General features: G+C 40.2%; 1 protein-coding gene across 1 annotated transcript in view; it reads right to left on the bottom strand.

Annotated features, from left to right (window-relative positions):
- The window catches only part of WNT2 (Wnt family member 2), a 48633-nt gene extending 34552 nt beyond the window's left edge, over positions 1-14081 (bottom strand). The window contains exons 1-3 of the mRNA XM_003921055.4: positions 13704-14081; positions 11372-11598; positions 5876-6153 (exon numbers count right to left, since the gene is read on the bottom strand). Coding sequence (XP_003921104.1) covers positions 5876-6153; positions 11372-11598; positions 13704-13786 — 588 coding nt within the window. The 5' untranslated portion in view covers positions 13787-14081. The remainder of the gene's footprint in view (positions 1-5875; positions 6154-11371; positions 11599-13703) is intronic.
- Positions 14082-14597: the final 516 nt, after the last annotated feature.

Genomic DNA, 14597 nt, shown 5'->3' with positions numbered 1-14597 from the left:
CCCTATCACCAAAAAAAAAAAAAAAAAAAAAAAAAAAATTTAAGTCTTTGTTAGAATTTAGATTTACTTGCTTTTAAGGTTTTACCTACAGGTAGTACAATATCCACGTCTGTTTACTTTGGAGGCACTTTCTTGCCTCCAAAGTAAGAAACTCCAAAGTGGAACCTAGAAGTCTCTGCTCTGTCCTAGTGCCGGGTAGGCCACGCTCAGGGGCAGGCCCCAGTGCTCCGTAGCACTGACCTTGGATGGTGCTTGTTTGGATAATGAATGGAACTAGAAATTCTGGATCCCCTCACCCTCTGAGCTTCTCCATATAAAATACAGGATGCCAAGTTAAGTTAGAATTTTAGTTGATTTCAGTGAGCAAATATATTCAATATATTTGCTGATTCTGGCCACCCTATTAGACCTCAGTCTCCTCATATGCAAAATGTGTATAATAATGGTACCTCACTGTGCTTGCTTACTGCCTGGTGTATATGCATACATATTTTATTTTATATGGCAACCGTAGTTTGGTAACCTGTGTAAGATTATGCTCAAGTATTAGGGCCAGTTTTCTGATTCCAGAGCCCTATCCTCCATAATGCCTCAGTCAAGAACTCTTAATGAGTAGAGTAGCCAATAATAATATTAACCATCATGTTGAAAATGTAAATATCAACACAGTTGCCAAAGGCTAATTTTTTAATATTAACAAACATCCCGAAGCTTACTATATTAGTATTTATATGTATATTTAAGGCTAAAAATAAAATTCAGAGAGATGCAAATTTCTCCTAATTTTCCTAGTTAATCTATTTTTTTTCCTGACATATGGGGTCTTACTATGTTGCCCAAGCTGGTCTCAAACTCCTGAGCTCAAGTGATCTTCCCACCTCAGCCTCCCCAGTAGCTGGGATTACAGGTGCATGCCACTTTGCCCAGCTAATTTTTTAAGTCATGAATTCAATCATATTACAAAAAGTTTGAACTTTCATCACTATCACCCTTTCAAAGTGGACTCTAGAGAAATTAACAAATGCATGAATATTAAACTTAAGTATTTAATTTTCTCTCCCACTATCCAATGCCTTCCTCTTGCCTTCCCAGTGGCATTCAAATGTCTCTGCACAGTATTTGAGACTCTCCAGGCCAGATGCAGTGGCTCAAGGCCATCCTAGCACTTTGAGAGGCTGAGGTGGGCAGATTGTTTGAGCCCAGGAGTTCAAGACCAGCCTGGGCAACATGGCAAAACCTCATCTCTACCAAAAATACCCAAAAAACAAAAAGAAAGAAAATCAAACAAACAAAATTAGTCAGGCATGGTGAAATGCGCTTGTAGTCCCAGCTACTGAGACTGAGGTGGGAGGATCGCTTGAGCCCAGGGTGTGCAGGCTGCAATGAGCTGAGTTTGCGCTACCGCACTCCAGCCTGGGTAACAAAGCGAGACCCCATCTCAAAAAAAGAGAGGACTCTTCAGATCTGGCCAGGCCTCAGATTTTCAGCCTCAGTTCCTATTAACTCTCAGTCTTGAACTCCACCCTAGTATTCTTGTCATTCCTCAACTTTGTGATACACTTCTTGCTCCAATATCTGTCTTTGTCTTGAAGTCCCGTCATCCTGGAAAAGTGCTTTCCCTATCTCAACCATGGGAAATCTTTTATTTCCAGCCCAGACACCCAGTTCTTTTTATGATACAACCATTATCTCCTCAGCTAGCTGGCCCTGTGGCTGGTTATTTTATTATATCACATAGCAGTGCTTGCCTTCCAATTGCATTACACTTGTCTCCCTGACTAAAATTTAGTTTCTTATGGTCAGGGGCTGCTTTGTTTTATTCTTTTCCACATTGATTTAGTACGAAAACCAAAGCCTTTCCCAAAGTCATTCCTTAATAAAATATCTGTTCAACCACATTTAGTCCCAAAATATAAGAATAGAGCTCTGAAACTTGAAGTAGCGTTTTTTGAAATTTTTCAAATCCTGCAAAAAGAAGGCTAAATTGCTTCCAGTTTGCTCACAATGACTGGCAGGTCATGTTTTCAGCACTTAAAACAACTTTTTCTTGTCGTTAAAAACTGATAGACATTCATTTTAGAAAATGTGTGAAGACACACACAAAGGAAAAAGTCATCAGTAAACTACCTTCCAAGGGCAGTAGCTGCTGGCTTTCCCCCGTACATATGGAAATACTGTTAGTTTTCTCAGAAATTCTCAACAAAGGTAATATGGAAATACAGACAAGGGCACGTGGGAGAACAGGAGCAGATGAGAGCTCCAAGGGTCTGGTACTTCATGATTCTATGACCCTGGCTTCGTCTCTCCATCCCTCTCAGGCCCAGCTTCTTATCTGAAAAGTACAAATATGAATCCTATTTTTTATTCCTATAGAGGTTTTAGAATGATCAAATTATGAAACATTTGAAAATATTTTATAAATTAAAAAATACGATATGTCTGGTTTTATTAGTATGTTAACTGAACAGAAGATGACTCTATAGATAGACGGAGTGATCAGATTGAATCCTAAGTAATAGTTCCAGCTGGATAGACTTCTGCCTACCTCAGTTACCTGAGTTACAAATAACCTTGACTTCACAAAAGGGAAAGAAACTTTTATTAAGCATCTATTATATGCCAGGTTCTGTGCTGTCTGCCTTACACTTGTCTTCTTGTAGCACCACAAAATGCCCTTTTATACATGAGAAAAACTGAGATTCAATGAGCAAAGCCACTGTATTGTAAGATTAAAACCAAGGTGCCTCTATTTTCACTATAGAGGGACCTTTTAAGGATATTATTTTCACGGAGTTCCTCTTATTCTTATGGAAATTCTTACTCTTACAGAAACTTTCAGAGTGATGGAAGGGCAGAAAGATTGGATACATGAGTTATTTTGATACAGTTTCCCTTAGGGGCATTTAAAGTTGTGATTATCTCATTATTTCATCTTAGAAGAAAGAGTGAACTAACTTTTGTTCTGTTTTGTTTTGATTTTTGAGACAGGCTCTTGTGCTGTCACCCAAGCTGGAATGCTGTGGTGCAATCAAGACTCACTGTAGCCTCAACCTCCCTGGCTTAGGTGATCCTCCCACCTCAGCCTCTTGAGTAGCTAGGACTGTAGATGCACCACCAATGTGGCTAATTATTATTATTTTATTTTTTGTAGAAACAAGGTTCCACCATGTTGCTCAGGCTAGAAGAGCAGACAAATTTAAAAGGTGCTTGTTTGCAAGCTCATCAAAGGAAACAAATGGCAGATATTAATCTTTTGCATGTAATTTAACTGAAACTATCTTAAAATAGAATTTGAAAGTTTTCATAGCGTGGCTTCTTTAGACCTAAACAGAGCTGCTGAAGGATGCTATAGACTTTCGTTCTTGATAGAATATTTTGTTTTGAACAAGGGAGATTTATCTTTTTAGTACTTATTCATAATCCTAATTGGAGATAGGAAACTAGACTCAATCAAGGCTGAACATTCAAGTAAACATGGAAGAAAAAAATCACTATAAATTCTGCTGAAACTGTGATTAAAATAAATGATGCAGCACAGAGAATCTAAAATGATATTACAGTACAGAGACACATGAGGGTGCTCTAACCAACTACTATAATAACTAAATTATTCAAATATTGGGGAAAAATTAAGGCCCGTCGTGACTGGCAGTGATGAATTCCGACTTTTATCATTAGCTAGAGAGAACAATCTTAGAATAGATGGTTTTTAAAAAAATAAAATATATTGTTCTCTCCTACCCCTCCCAGTTTAGAAAGTAGAAGATGTTCTTATCTGTCAATTTGAAAAATACTAAAAAGCACAAAGAATGAGAAAAAAGTGGACTGATGTTACCGTCAGCCCTGGGAGGCGGAGGCTTTCTAGAACTTCAGAGCCAAGCCAGTTGGAGGCTTAGCTCAGGAGGCCTGCCTTCAAACACAAGCCCAGCCTGTTCTCATTTTGATTCCATAGACCTTCTGCTAGTACGAAGGGGGACTGGAGACTGGGGGTCTAATGACTGCAAGAAGAGAATTAGAGACGCATGTTTATCTCAATACATTTACCCTCATTAAAGTTCATATTCACTGACATCATGCATCTCCTTGAAAAAGTCTGCCCACCCACCATTAATTAAAACCACATTTAAAAAAGTCAGTGTATGCACTTTTATTCCAATCAAAAGTAGCCTCCTAAGTTTTGCAGAGCAGGCAGGAGAATATCTGAGGCCTGACAGCTGTTCACCTCTACACAGTGAAGAATCATGTGATTTACATTAAAAGTTGTGTTTATTCAGGGCCTAAAATATAATAGCTATGATCTATTGTCTTGAAGAGTTGAAACATTCAATATCTACTGACCTATTTAGTGAAATTAACATTTATTTTGATAAGTCAATGTTCTTTTGGATACAATGTCTGACCATATGCTTTTATCTTTCCAAATAGAGAAATCTAACTATATACCCAGTTTGAACAATTAAGCAGCACACTCCTATCAAAGACACCACACTTTATAACTTATACATGTACTATCAATGTTAGGACAAAGGTCAGTGTAAATTTTTTAAAATCCAAATCATTGCATAAACAGTAATTACCAATAGTTGTAGGATTGCACAACCATAGTCTATTTTCTTGGCAATAGTGGCTATAATTTCATAAATTCATGAAAATTAGAAATGTTGATTTTTAAAGTTCAAAAAAGGTACTATTTGTAAATAGTTCAGGTCACACTCATCTTATTCCATGTGCTAAGCAAGAGTTCTTCCAACTTCCTTTAAATGAGATTTCTTCCCTCTAGAGCCTTAGTAAAGGGGTTTTCATCCAAACTGATCAGCATTCTTTTCTATTATTTTTCCCATTAAAGCCTCTCAGGGGACATTTCAATTTTATGCTGATCTTTCTTTATATATTAATATCAAACACATTTTTATGTGGTGCTGATAAAAGACAAATTATGGTTATCTCTTCCTATTGTCAATTAGATTATTCTAGAATTGTTCTAAACAAATATTTGATTTAACCAGCCAGTATATGCTTTCCACACAAAAGCATCATGTACAGCATCAGATTCTCTTGTTATTCTGGTCATACCACTGTACCAAATGACATGGGTCATCGATGGATCTGAACATTGGCACTGAAATGGTTTAATCCTAGGGCAAAGCACCCCTGGACTAGGTATTGAGACCTGACTTTCTAGTCCTTTCTATTAACTTCTTTGTGATCTTGAGTACCTTGAGGGTCTCAGTTTCCTCATTTAACAAATGGTGGTTAGGAGGTGAATACTGACTGAAGCCCAGAAATTAATCAGGTCTAGAGGAGAAGGGGTTAGAGTACCCTTTGGGGATCTTGTCTTTCCCTGGTCCACTTACTCATCCAACACCAGAAAATCAAGGTGGGGCTTTTATGAGTGAGACTTGGGTCAGGTTCCAAAAGAGGGCATCCCTAAATCTAGAAAAAGCCAACGAACCATGCTTGTTGAGTTGTTTTCATGATACATGTAAGAAAAGATGTTCTGGGTCTTCATATCCTTTAGATGTAAGCATTCAATGCACCATTGCTGTGTGGGATGAAGCACTATCCTATCCCACAGATAGTATCTTCCCCCCAAATAATACAGTGTCCAGAGGGATCATGAAAGACTTAACTCAACACAATGCCAAATGCAATGGGTGGACTCCTTCAACTACTATAGGGAGGAAGGTGGAGTGTGGGTGGGAATATTTCAACCTAGTTGTTGGTATTCTTTGGAACAAACAGCTAAAAGCTGGGGGACAGTAGCAAGTTGTGTCTACACAGCATTTTATCGACTCTAAGAAAAGTTAAGATAAGCTCAGCATAAGTGATTTATAAAGCCATGCGGCCTACAAAATGAGCACAGTTGCATTCATACCTTCCTGCCAGCTCTGTTGTTATGAAGATTCATCAGGGCTCTGGCATCCTTTCCTTTCCTTTCCTTGGCATCCACAAATGCACGGGCAAATTTGATCCCATAGTCAATGTTATCACTGCAGCCACCCCAATCAAAAACGCCCTTGCTGTCCTTGCCACTTCCCATCTTCTTTGGATCACAGGAACAGGATTTTACTTCTCCTTGGCTACAGGCCCTGGTGATGGCAAATACAACTCCAGCTGAGGAGATGGCATAAACAAAGGCAGATTCCCGACTACCTGAAACAAAAATGCTCTTCTTAAAAGTGGTTCGGTAGCACTGTTTTTGAATAACTTTCATATGGTAATTGTTTAAATACTTGCTCTGTTGCTGACAACCTTTACCACTAGACAACAAGGTACTGATATTCTTGAAGGATTCTTTTCTAGAGCCCAGGCTGTTTCTTTAATGTGATTTAAAGAATATTTGGAACTTCCATCTAATGCAGGTTTTGGTCAATTTAGATATCTGTATGGCAACTCTTCTTGAATAAAGAGTAGCAAATGGCCTTGCTCAGCTTCTGGTTTCACATTAGTTTCAAACGCAGGCTTACTCTGATTCAACAGAGAGCTCTAGAAGCCCTAGAAGAGAGAAGTATAGCATCTCTAGGCTTTTTTCTGTACTTTAGAGTCTGAATGCCACAATTCTATCATTCCATAATATAGTTGGATACTCATGACACCACAGCTTCCCTCAAAAAATCCTTCCAAACCTCCAGGACTTACTGAAGATACTCACATGCATTAAAATTATTGGAATGAAATACTGAATTCAAAGAAATCTAGGGACTAAGGTGGGAAGAGAATTCTGGCAGTAACCAGCCCCTTGCATTAACACTGGAGAGCTTGGCTTAGCATTGACTTTCACAAGTAATTGAGAGATTGCTGAAGGCAATATGCAATATCCTCGAGTTACATACTATATGTCTAACCATTAAGGTGAATTTACTTTCTTCTGGAACACCTGCACTAATCACTGGTATTGGGTAAAAGACAGTGAAAAGCTTTTCTTTGGTTTTTCTGGAAGGAAACAAATTTACCGCCTATAATTAGACTTGGGCAAGAACCCTTTGGGGTGCTTTCTTAGAATTGTTCTTTATTAGAGCAAAGGCTACTTTCACTTACAGGCTGAAAGGTACATATTTCAGTGCAATAACTACATTAAATTATTTTAATAATCTGTAGTAACTCATAACACGGTGTTGTGGTATAGTGACAGATATAAGGCTCTTTAGGGTCTGTGTGCACCTCATTTTTCAAGTGGAGCTGTATTTCATTGTTATTAGCATGCCCTTTTATTAATGGTTGCTGCAGCAAATATATTAACAATCAAAATAGAAGCTAGACAACCTAATGCCAATGCAAGGCAGAAAACAGAGAACCATTCGGTGATTCAATATGTCAAGAGGAGTGTGACTTTTTGAACCACACAACTGGGAGAGCAAACCACCTCTTCGCATTGAAGCCCTGCTTGTTTCCGTTTGTCATTCGTGTTAAAATTTATTATACATCCTTTGCAATATTTGCCCTGCTAGTCTCATTATTAAAAATCAGGAAAACATATCTACACCATATTAAATGGCACTTACCTCAGCCCTCAGAAAATATTTACCCCCCAAATCTCTAACCATCAAAAAAGGGAATCAATCATACTCTGTAGTTAGGTAAAATCAATTCTATGACAATTTGCCATAGGTTGCAGATAGTGCTCTCCAGAGGGGAATATGATGGTTATCAGAGCTGTTTTAAAGAGTCCCCACTTATACGATATAGATCACAGATATTCTAAGTGGAATTGAGATGTTTTGTAAAAGAAGGTGACTAATATATGCTCATGTGGCTTAATCTCAGGTAGTGGCTTTCAGATAAATAAAATTTTTATTATATCCATTTTACACTTTAGGAAAATTCCTTGTCCACAGTTATCCCATTTATCTTCTAAAACTTGGTTTGGGATTTAGAAACCAGTGCCCATGTTTAGAGAGATCACATAGAGGAGGAAATTCCCAAATGCTTAAGTATGTAGCACTCGTCTTATTTTTTAAGGAGAAAGAAGAGACATTTTATGAGGTGGTCTTTTACGGTAAAGGCATGGGAGATGTGGATGATAGTATATCAGGTGACCAGACAGTATTTTGAAAGCAACAAGAGAAATAAATTGTCTAGGTGCAGAATTCATCCTGGTATAACTTGCAAACCAGTACATTAACTTGTTGGCTGAAAGAAAACAAATTACAATCTGCTTCATTTCAGAAATAATTTCCAAAGCAAAAATATGACTTTTCTAAATATTTGTCATTTATTATTCAAACACATTATTATGTAGATGTTCCTTTTTTAAATTAAAAATGTAGCACATTGACTAGTTTTTCATTTTACCTCCAGATGGTTTGGTACCATGTAGATATAGCCCTAAGATGTTTTCAGTTAAGTGTTTTAGATGAATCACTAAAATGTTGTGTGTGAAGTAGTAGCACATTTCAAGAGCTGGTTTGGTAACAAAGCAAATTTTGATCTTGGGCCTCTTCTTAGAAAGATTCTTTTTAAAGCTATCACAAAATAAAACAAAATCCAAATCTAAATGGTGACATCTATATTTCCTAACGTGTTGCTATTGAAGTTTCTCTAATTTTTGTATGGAGATAAATTAAGCAATGTCTATTAAGTACATAGGCACAGTTTTTATTTGGGGTAGGGAGATTGTTACCTAGGAAGGCAAAACTCTAGAAGCTAGGGTTTCTTGAAGGTTATGGGTTGTTCAACTCTCTTTTAAAATATTTGCTTTATAAAAAATATTTACAAGGATGAGACCTAATTACCTTTGTGTTTTCTAAGGCTAATTCAAGAATTTTGGAGGTGTATTCTTGCAAGTATATTTTTGGGTTTGCTAGTTCTGTCCTTGTTTCTCTGCCTGTGACTGGTAACTGTCTGTTGAATGAGTAAATTACAAATGTTTCTAAAAATTGTTCTGTCTTACTCTGACACTGTAAAGCCAGACAGGCAAACATTCTCTATTTCTCTATGACCATGGGACATTCTTGTAATTTTATGTTCTCCTTATAAATGGTCTTGCTCTTTGCCTTTCCTCTTTATCTATGAGCATATTTAGCTGTCCAAAGGAGTGTTCCTTACAACTCTAAGAGGTAACTTTCTCTCTAAGCGACTAATTGTAGAAATCTTTGGATAGCTTCATTGGAATTTCTTGATTATTTCCAGTATAAGCTCCTTTAGGCCAAATTCAGCCCTCCTATAACCAACACAAAATCATCACTGACAGTCACAAGAGTTTGCATAAATGTCTGGGAGGGAATCTGGCCTTCTGTGAAGAATGGAAAGAAATTGTGTTGCATGAGTGGTTTACGTTCTGAGTCCTTTGGCAAAGTATTCTGCTTTATCTGAAAAACATCTGAAGGAAGCACAAATTAGAATCTCTTATTTCTCTGAGGCTCAGACTAAGTCAAACTAGTTCTGTTTCCTGTCACCCAGGCTGGAGTGCAGTGGCATGGTGTTGGCTCACTGCATCCTCTGCCTCCCAGGTTCAAGTGATTCTTGTGTCTCTGCCTCCCAAGTAGCTAGGATTAAGGTAATGTGCCACCACGCCTATGGGGTTTTGCCATGTTGGCTAGGCTGGTCTCAAACGCCTGGCCTTAAGCGATCTGTATACCTTGGCCTCCCAAAGTGCTGGGATTACAGGAGTGAGAACTAGGAGTGTCTCTAGTTCTAACCTCCTTCCTCTCAGCAATTCTATAGCTCAGAAGAAACTAATAGTATCAATATTAAGTTACAGTATTTTTATGAATGAATCCCTAGCTTTGGTGGATATATTTTCTTTAGGATCACTGGTCAATATTGCTTCCTTTGATATGCGATCTAAAGATTTTATTCAAATATGTAGACATTTTAATAGATCCAGAGATGATCATTTTACAAATGCATATCTAATTTGAAATCATTGGAAAATGGTTGTGAGCACTTTGAAAAAAAATCCTGATATGTTTTAAACACTGAGAGCCATGCATAATATATCCAAAGATTACTTGTGCTAGCTATTTGCAAACTCTCTTGACAAGGTCCAGTTTCTTTAATTGATTCACTGGCAAAATAATCTAGGTGAAGTTTTAAAATTCCATGAAGCTGAATTTATTATTAACCTTTCAAAAATTTGCGATGTCATATTGAAACTCCAAAAGGAATGCAGAAGAATATAGTTCTTAAACTAGAGAATAAAATTGCAGAATATTGCAGTAAATTAACTTTAGGGATACTCTAAGAATGAGAGTACTACGCCCTTGGGGGATTTTAGAGACATTCAGTTATGCATTTGGCCTCATAAAACCCTAGGGCTGTGATGATTACATGATAGAAACACCCTCTGTTAAGCATTACCAAGCGCACAGTCCGGATGATTTTCTTAGGAATGGGGGGTAGGCAAAAACAAGTACAAAGTTTCCTATTTCGGGGGTTCGCACATAAACTGCTGTGTTTTCAGTCAGATTTTCTAATAGCAAATGGGCTGTGGTATTTTTTGGAGAGTGCTAATAATGCCAGGTTAGCAGATGGGTATTATTTGAAAATAAAATATGATTTTCAATTAATTTTCTTTGATTGTATACTAGCTAGTGAGCTACTTTATATATGCAGAACTTTTAAGAAGTTTATTATGTAATTAGAAAATGTTTAAGATTCCTGCTAAGGAAGAAAAAAACCTCTATGTATTCATGTTTCCCACCTCTATCCCCCATAGTTATCCTTATTGCTTAAAATGTAGCTCGAAATTGATAGGCACCCACTACAAGTTGATCCATTCATTCATTGTAATGAATGAACAGGGCCTGTAACACACAAGGCACCAAGCAAGGTGCAGGGAATATGGGTTAGTTTCTGCCCTTACAGAATTTACAATCTGATGGGAGGAAAACTGTTGAAATTAGACACAGGGTGACCCAAGGCTGAATTGCTGAATGGAAGGTCAAAGGTGGTGAGTAGAGATTTGTCTGTCCTTAACACTTACGTGGTATTTTTGTAATACTGATAATCTTTCGCTGAGAAAAGATTTGAAGATTCTATCCTGATGATCTGGTCAAATTCTTCTGGAGGAAGAAGCCCCAGAAAGACCAGGAAAAAGTCAAAAGAGACTTGTGGCTCCTTCTCTCTCATCTCTTAGAGACGAAATTTGAACCTGGAGGATGTGCAGTGTTGTAGTAATGGACAGAGCAAAGAGTGAAAAGACAACAGCCTGGGGTTCTACTTCTTCCTTGTAATTCACCTCTTGTAAGCCTCCAGACATGTTCCTTGATTTCTCTAGTCCTCACCTATAAAACAGGGACAATTACACCCATCAGAACAAACTTCTGATAGAGTAAAGTGCAATAGAAAGGAGCAGGGTCTTTGAAGACTGAGTGAAGGGAGCCGTGCATCAGTAGAGAGCCACAGGGCTGGGTGAAGGCAGGAGACTTACTTCGGAGTAGGACCCTGCCAAAGAGGCTGTGATCCCTGTCCAGAGTGTTGCAATTCCAGCGGTGCTGGCGGAACTGGTACTGGCATTCTGAAGTCCACTCGGTCACGCCCAGGCCAATGGCACGCATCACATCTGGGTGTCGATGACACAGCTGCCGCTGGCTGCTCACCAGGCCTGGCACATTATCGCACATCACCCTGGAGGAGCCACCTGTAGCTCCCATGTACCTATGAGGGACCAACCAACACAGAGGTGAGGGCAACATGAACAGGGAGGCTTAGTGGTCCTGGGAGACTAAGGAGTTCAAAGCACTTGTCAAATATGAATTCCTTATCCTTTTGGTGTTATTAGAAAGCAAGGATATTTACTTTTTAATTTAGTGGAGAATTGGGCAAGGCAGGCAGTCATAGTGAGTGATCTTGCAGAAGTCACCCCAAAGATGTAGTGATGACTGCTGAACATGAAGCTAGGTTCACCAGATGATGCTCCAGGTAGGGGGACAGAGGCAAGGTCGGCATTTGGGGAAGTGAACGATGGGTAAGAAGCAATGTATCTTGAGGAGAACATGTGGAAGACTTTTCTCAAGAAGGCTCAGATCTCAGAGACACAATGTGTCTGGACTTGGTTTTGGGGGAAGCTGACCTTAAAGCTCTTCATTCCCATTTATTTGACAGAATGTCTTAAGAACTGTCTGTATCTGTCTAATCAACACCTGCTGGTATCTGATGTTACCCTCTCCTCACAGACAGGCTGTTCTTTCCTTACTGAAGAGTCTTTTAAATATTTCCATTTTGCAGCTCTTTTTGGCTTTTATAAAGATCCTTTGGAAAAAATTCTTTCTATTGTTATTAAGGACACTAAATGTTTGGAAGAATCAAACAGTGTTATAGCTCCATAAAGTACTTTTTGAAAAGAAACTTTAACAAAAAATTACATCATCATCTCTACCCAGATGTTCTCTATTAGTTGTGAAATGTTTAGAAAGGTACCTTTTATATAACCCAAGCTGCCATAGGTGTCTTTTGAAGCGATCAAACAAGGAGAATGTCTTTTTCTTGTATTTTCATTATTTTATATGATCATAAAATCGTTACAGCTGTGACTTCCAAAAAATATATTTAAGTGACAGCTGAGAGACAATGTGACAAAAAGCCTGAGCAATAAATAATGTTTATACACCCATGGAAACAGAAATAGTCATTTTATTGAAAAATGGTCAGTCTGATAAATCAATCTTTGATCCTGTGTCAGCAATGTCAAGGCTAAACGCCTCCCTGTTCAAAGCGGGCTTAGGAAGGAATTGAACCCCTCTTCCCAAAAGCACATTGCTTTGCTCTTTTGAAGAGCTCCAGTGTCTTCCTAAAAAATTCCCTGTTCTAGTCTGTAATTTAGCTGAGACCCCTTACGTTTGCCAGATTCTTTAGAAAACAGCCCACAATAACAGGTCTCTCTGAATCAGTATTTTAATACCTGTTCTGAAACTTTTAGGTGCAAGGACATTATAGGGCTATCAACTCTGTCTCGTTCCAAGACTAGAAAGTCGGCAGATGGAGAACAGTTTCTGGATGGGGAGAGAATCTGCCTTTGGGACTTTAGCGATGCTAAGACCTGTTATAGTTCAACATTCCATCACTATGCAAAAATAAATAAATAAATTGCAGATCAACGTACAAAGGAAAGCAGGAAAGTTATTCTTTGAGGGGACGGTTGTGTACAGGGTAACGTCTTAGACCCCGGGGTCTGTAGCTTTGCATTAAAGCAATAGTCTCTACCTGGAGGCAGCAACATGTTCTTCCGCCCCATTGGGGTGAAGCATTAGGAATGTGGAAGGACGGGAAATAATACAAAATCACACGCTTTGGGCTCTACAACTCCTGACTGCCTGAATTGGCCCGTCGATTTACCTTGTGGGGCGGGGGTGGCAGTTATAGTTTTCAAGGTGAATTCACACACACACACACACACACACACACACACATTCTCACACACTCGCACACGACTGGGCTAGAGCTGGAGATGGGCTAGCACGTCTCTCAACAGGATAAGAAATTGGCTGATTTTGCTGTCGTTCAGCTGGATCCAAATAAACCAAACATCAGAGCTCTCATATGAGGGGGAATGTGGTTTTTTGGAGTTGTCAAAGCTGAAACGATCTTCCAGATAAAGAGAAGGGGCTCATCACCGTGCGATAAGAGGGCAGTAGCCAGGGTTCGGACCAGAATCCGAGATTGCTGCGGCCTCGGGGAAATGCAGCCAGGAAAGGTCTGTGATGGCCAGTGCGGTCCCGGCTCGGATCTCCAAAATCCCCCCGCGCCGGTGCGCATGGACTTACCACCATGAAGAGCTGACCTCGGGGGTGAGCCAGGTCAAGAGCAGAGGGAGCCAGAGCCAGATTCCACGGAGAGGGGAGTTCATATTAACCCCCCTTGCGTCTGCATCAGGTCAGACTCCGTGTGCGGGCGCCATGCGTGCCCAGAGCAGAAGCGCTCAGCTCCGGGAGCGCCTCGTCACGGCCCCGGCGCCTCGCCGCGCCCCCGCCCCCCGCTCGCGTCTGCGACGAGTGGCGAGACTTGCTGATAAAGTTTCAAACGATGGGCCCGGCGAGAGATAAAGGCCAGCCTGGGCTGCCTCGCCCACAGCCCAATTCCCCAGGCGCAACAAGCGCCTGCAGCCCGAAAGCTGTGCGCGCCTCAGGCGCGCCCCTGTCCGCTCTGCTCCCCTGCGCCTGAGGGAGGGAGTACTGCGCCTGGCGGGGGTGGGGAGAGGCGCGGGGTTTTAGACAGCAGTGCATAAAATGATGGCAAGAGATGTCTGGGGATGAGGTGAGGTGGGGAAGGGGGAACACCCCTGCGTGGCTTCGAGCACACGTGAACACAAGCACCTTTAGGGAAGCTGATGGCCAAAGAGCATCTGTGGGCTCCAGGGGCGCGCGTTCCGGATTGCCGAGGCCATCCGCTGGCAAATAAGTCCCTAAGCGTGCAATGCGGGGAAACGATAAGGGGCGGGAGGGCGGCATAAGGAGATTCCTATGCATGGGATACAAGAATCCAGTGATGATTTTCAACTCATTGCTTCACTTCACTCCCTGACCCTGGGATGAAGAGCTAGCACTTGTAAATTTGGAGCTGCTGCGTCTATGCAGGGCAAGGTTAGAGAGGGAGGGGCAGGCCTTTGTGAACTGACCTGTTGGCTTTGATTCCTTGGTGCTGGGCTTATCTAAGGAGCC

The sequence above is a fragment of the Saimiri boliviensis genome, chromosome 10 (assembly GCF_048565385.1).
Source record: "Saimiri boliviensis isolate mSaiBol1 chromosome 10, mSaiBol1.pri, whole genome shotgun sequence".
NCBI lineage: Eukaryota > Metazoa > Chordata > Mammalia > Primates > Cebidae > Saimiri > Saimiri boliviensis.
Note: the sequence above shows the minus strand (reverse complement) of the source record. Positions and strands in the feature narration are given on the sequence as shown.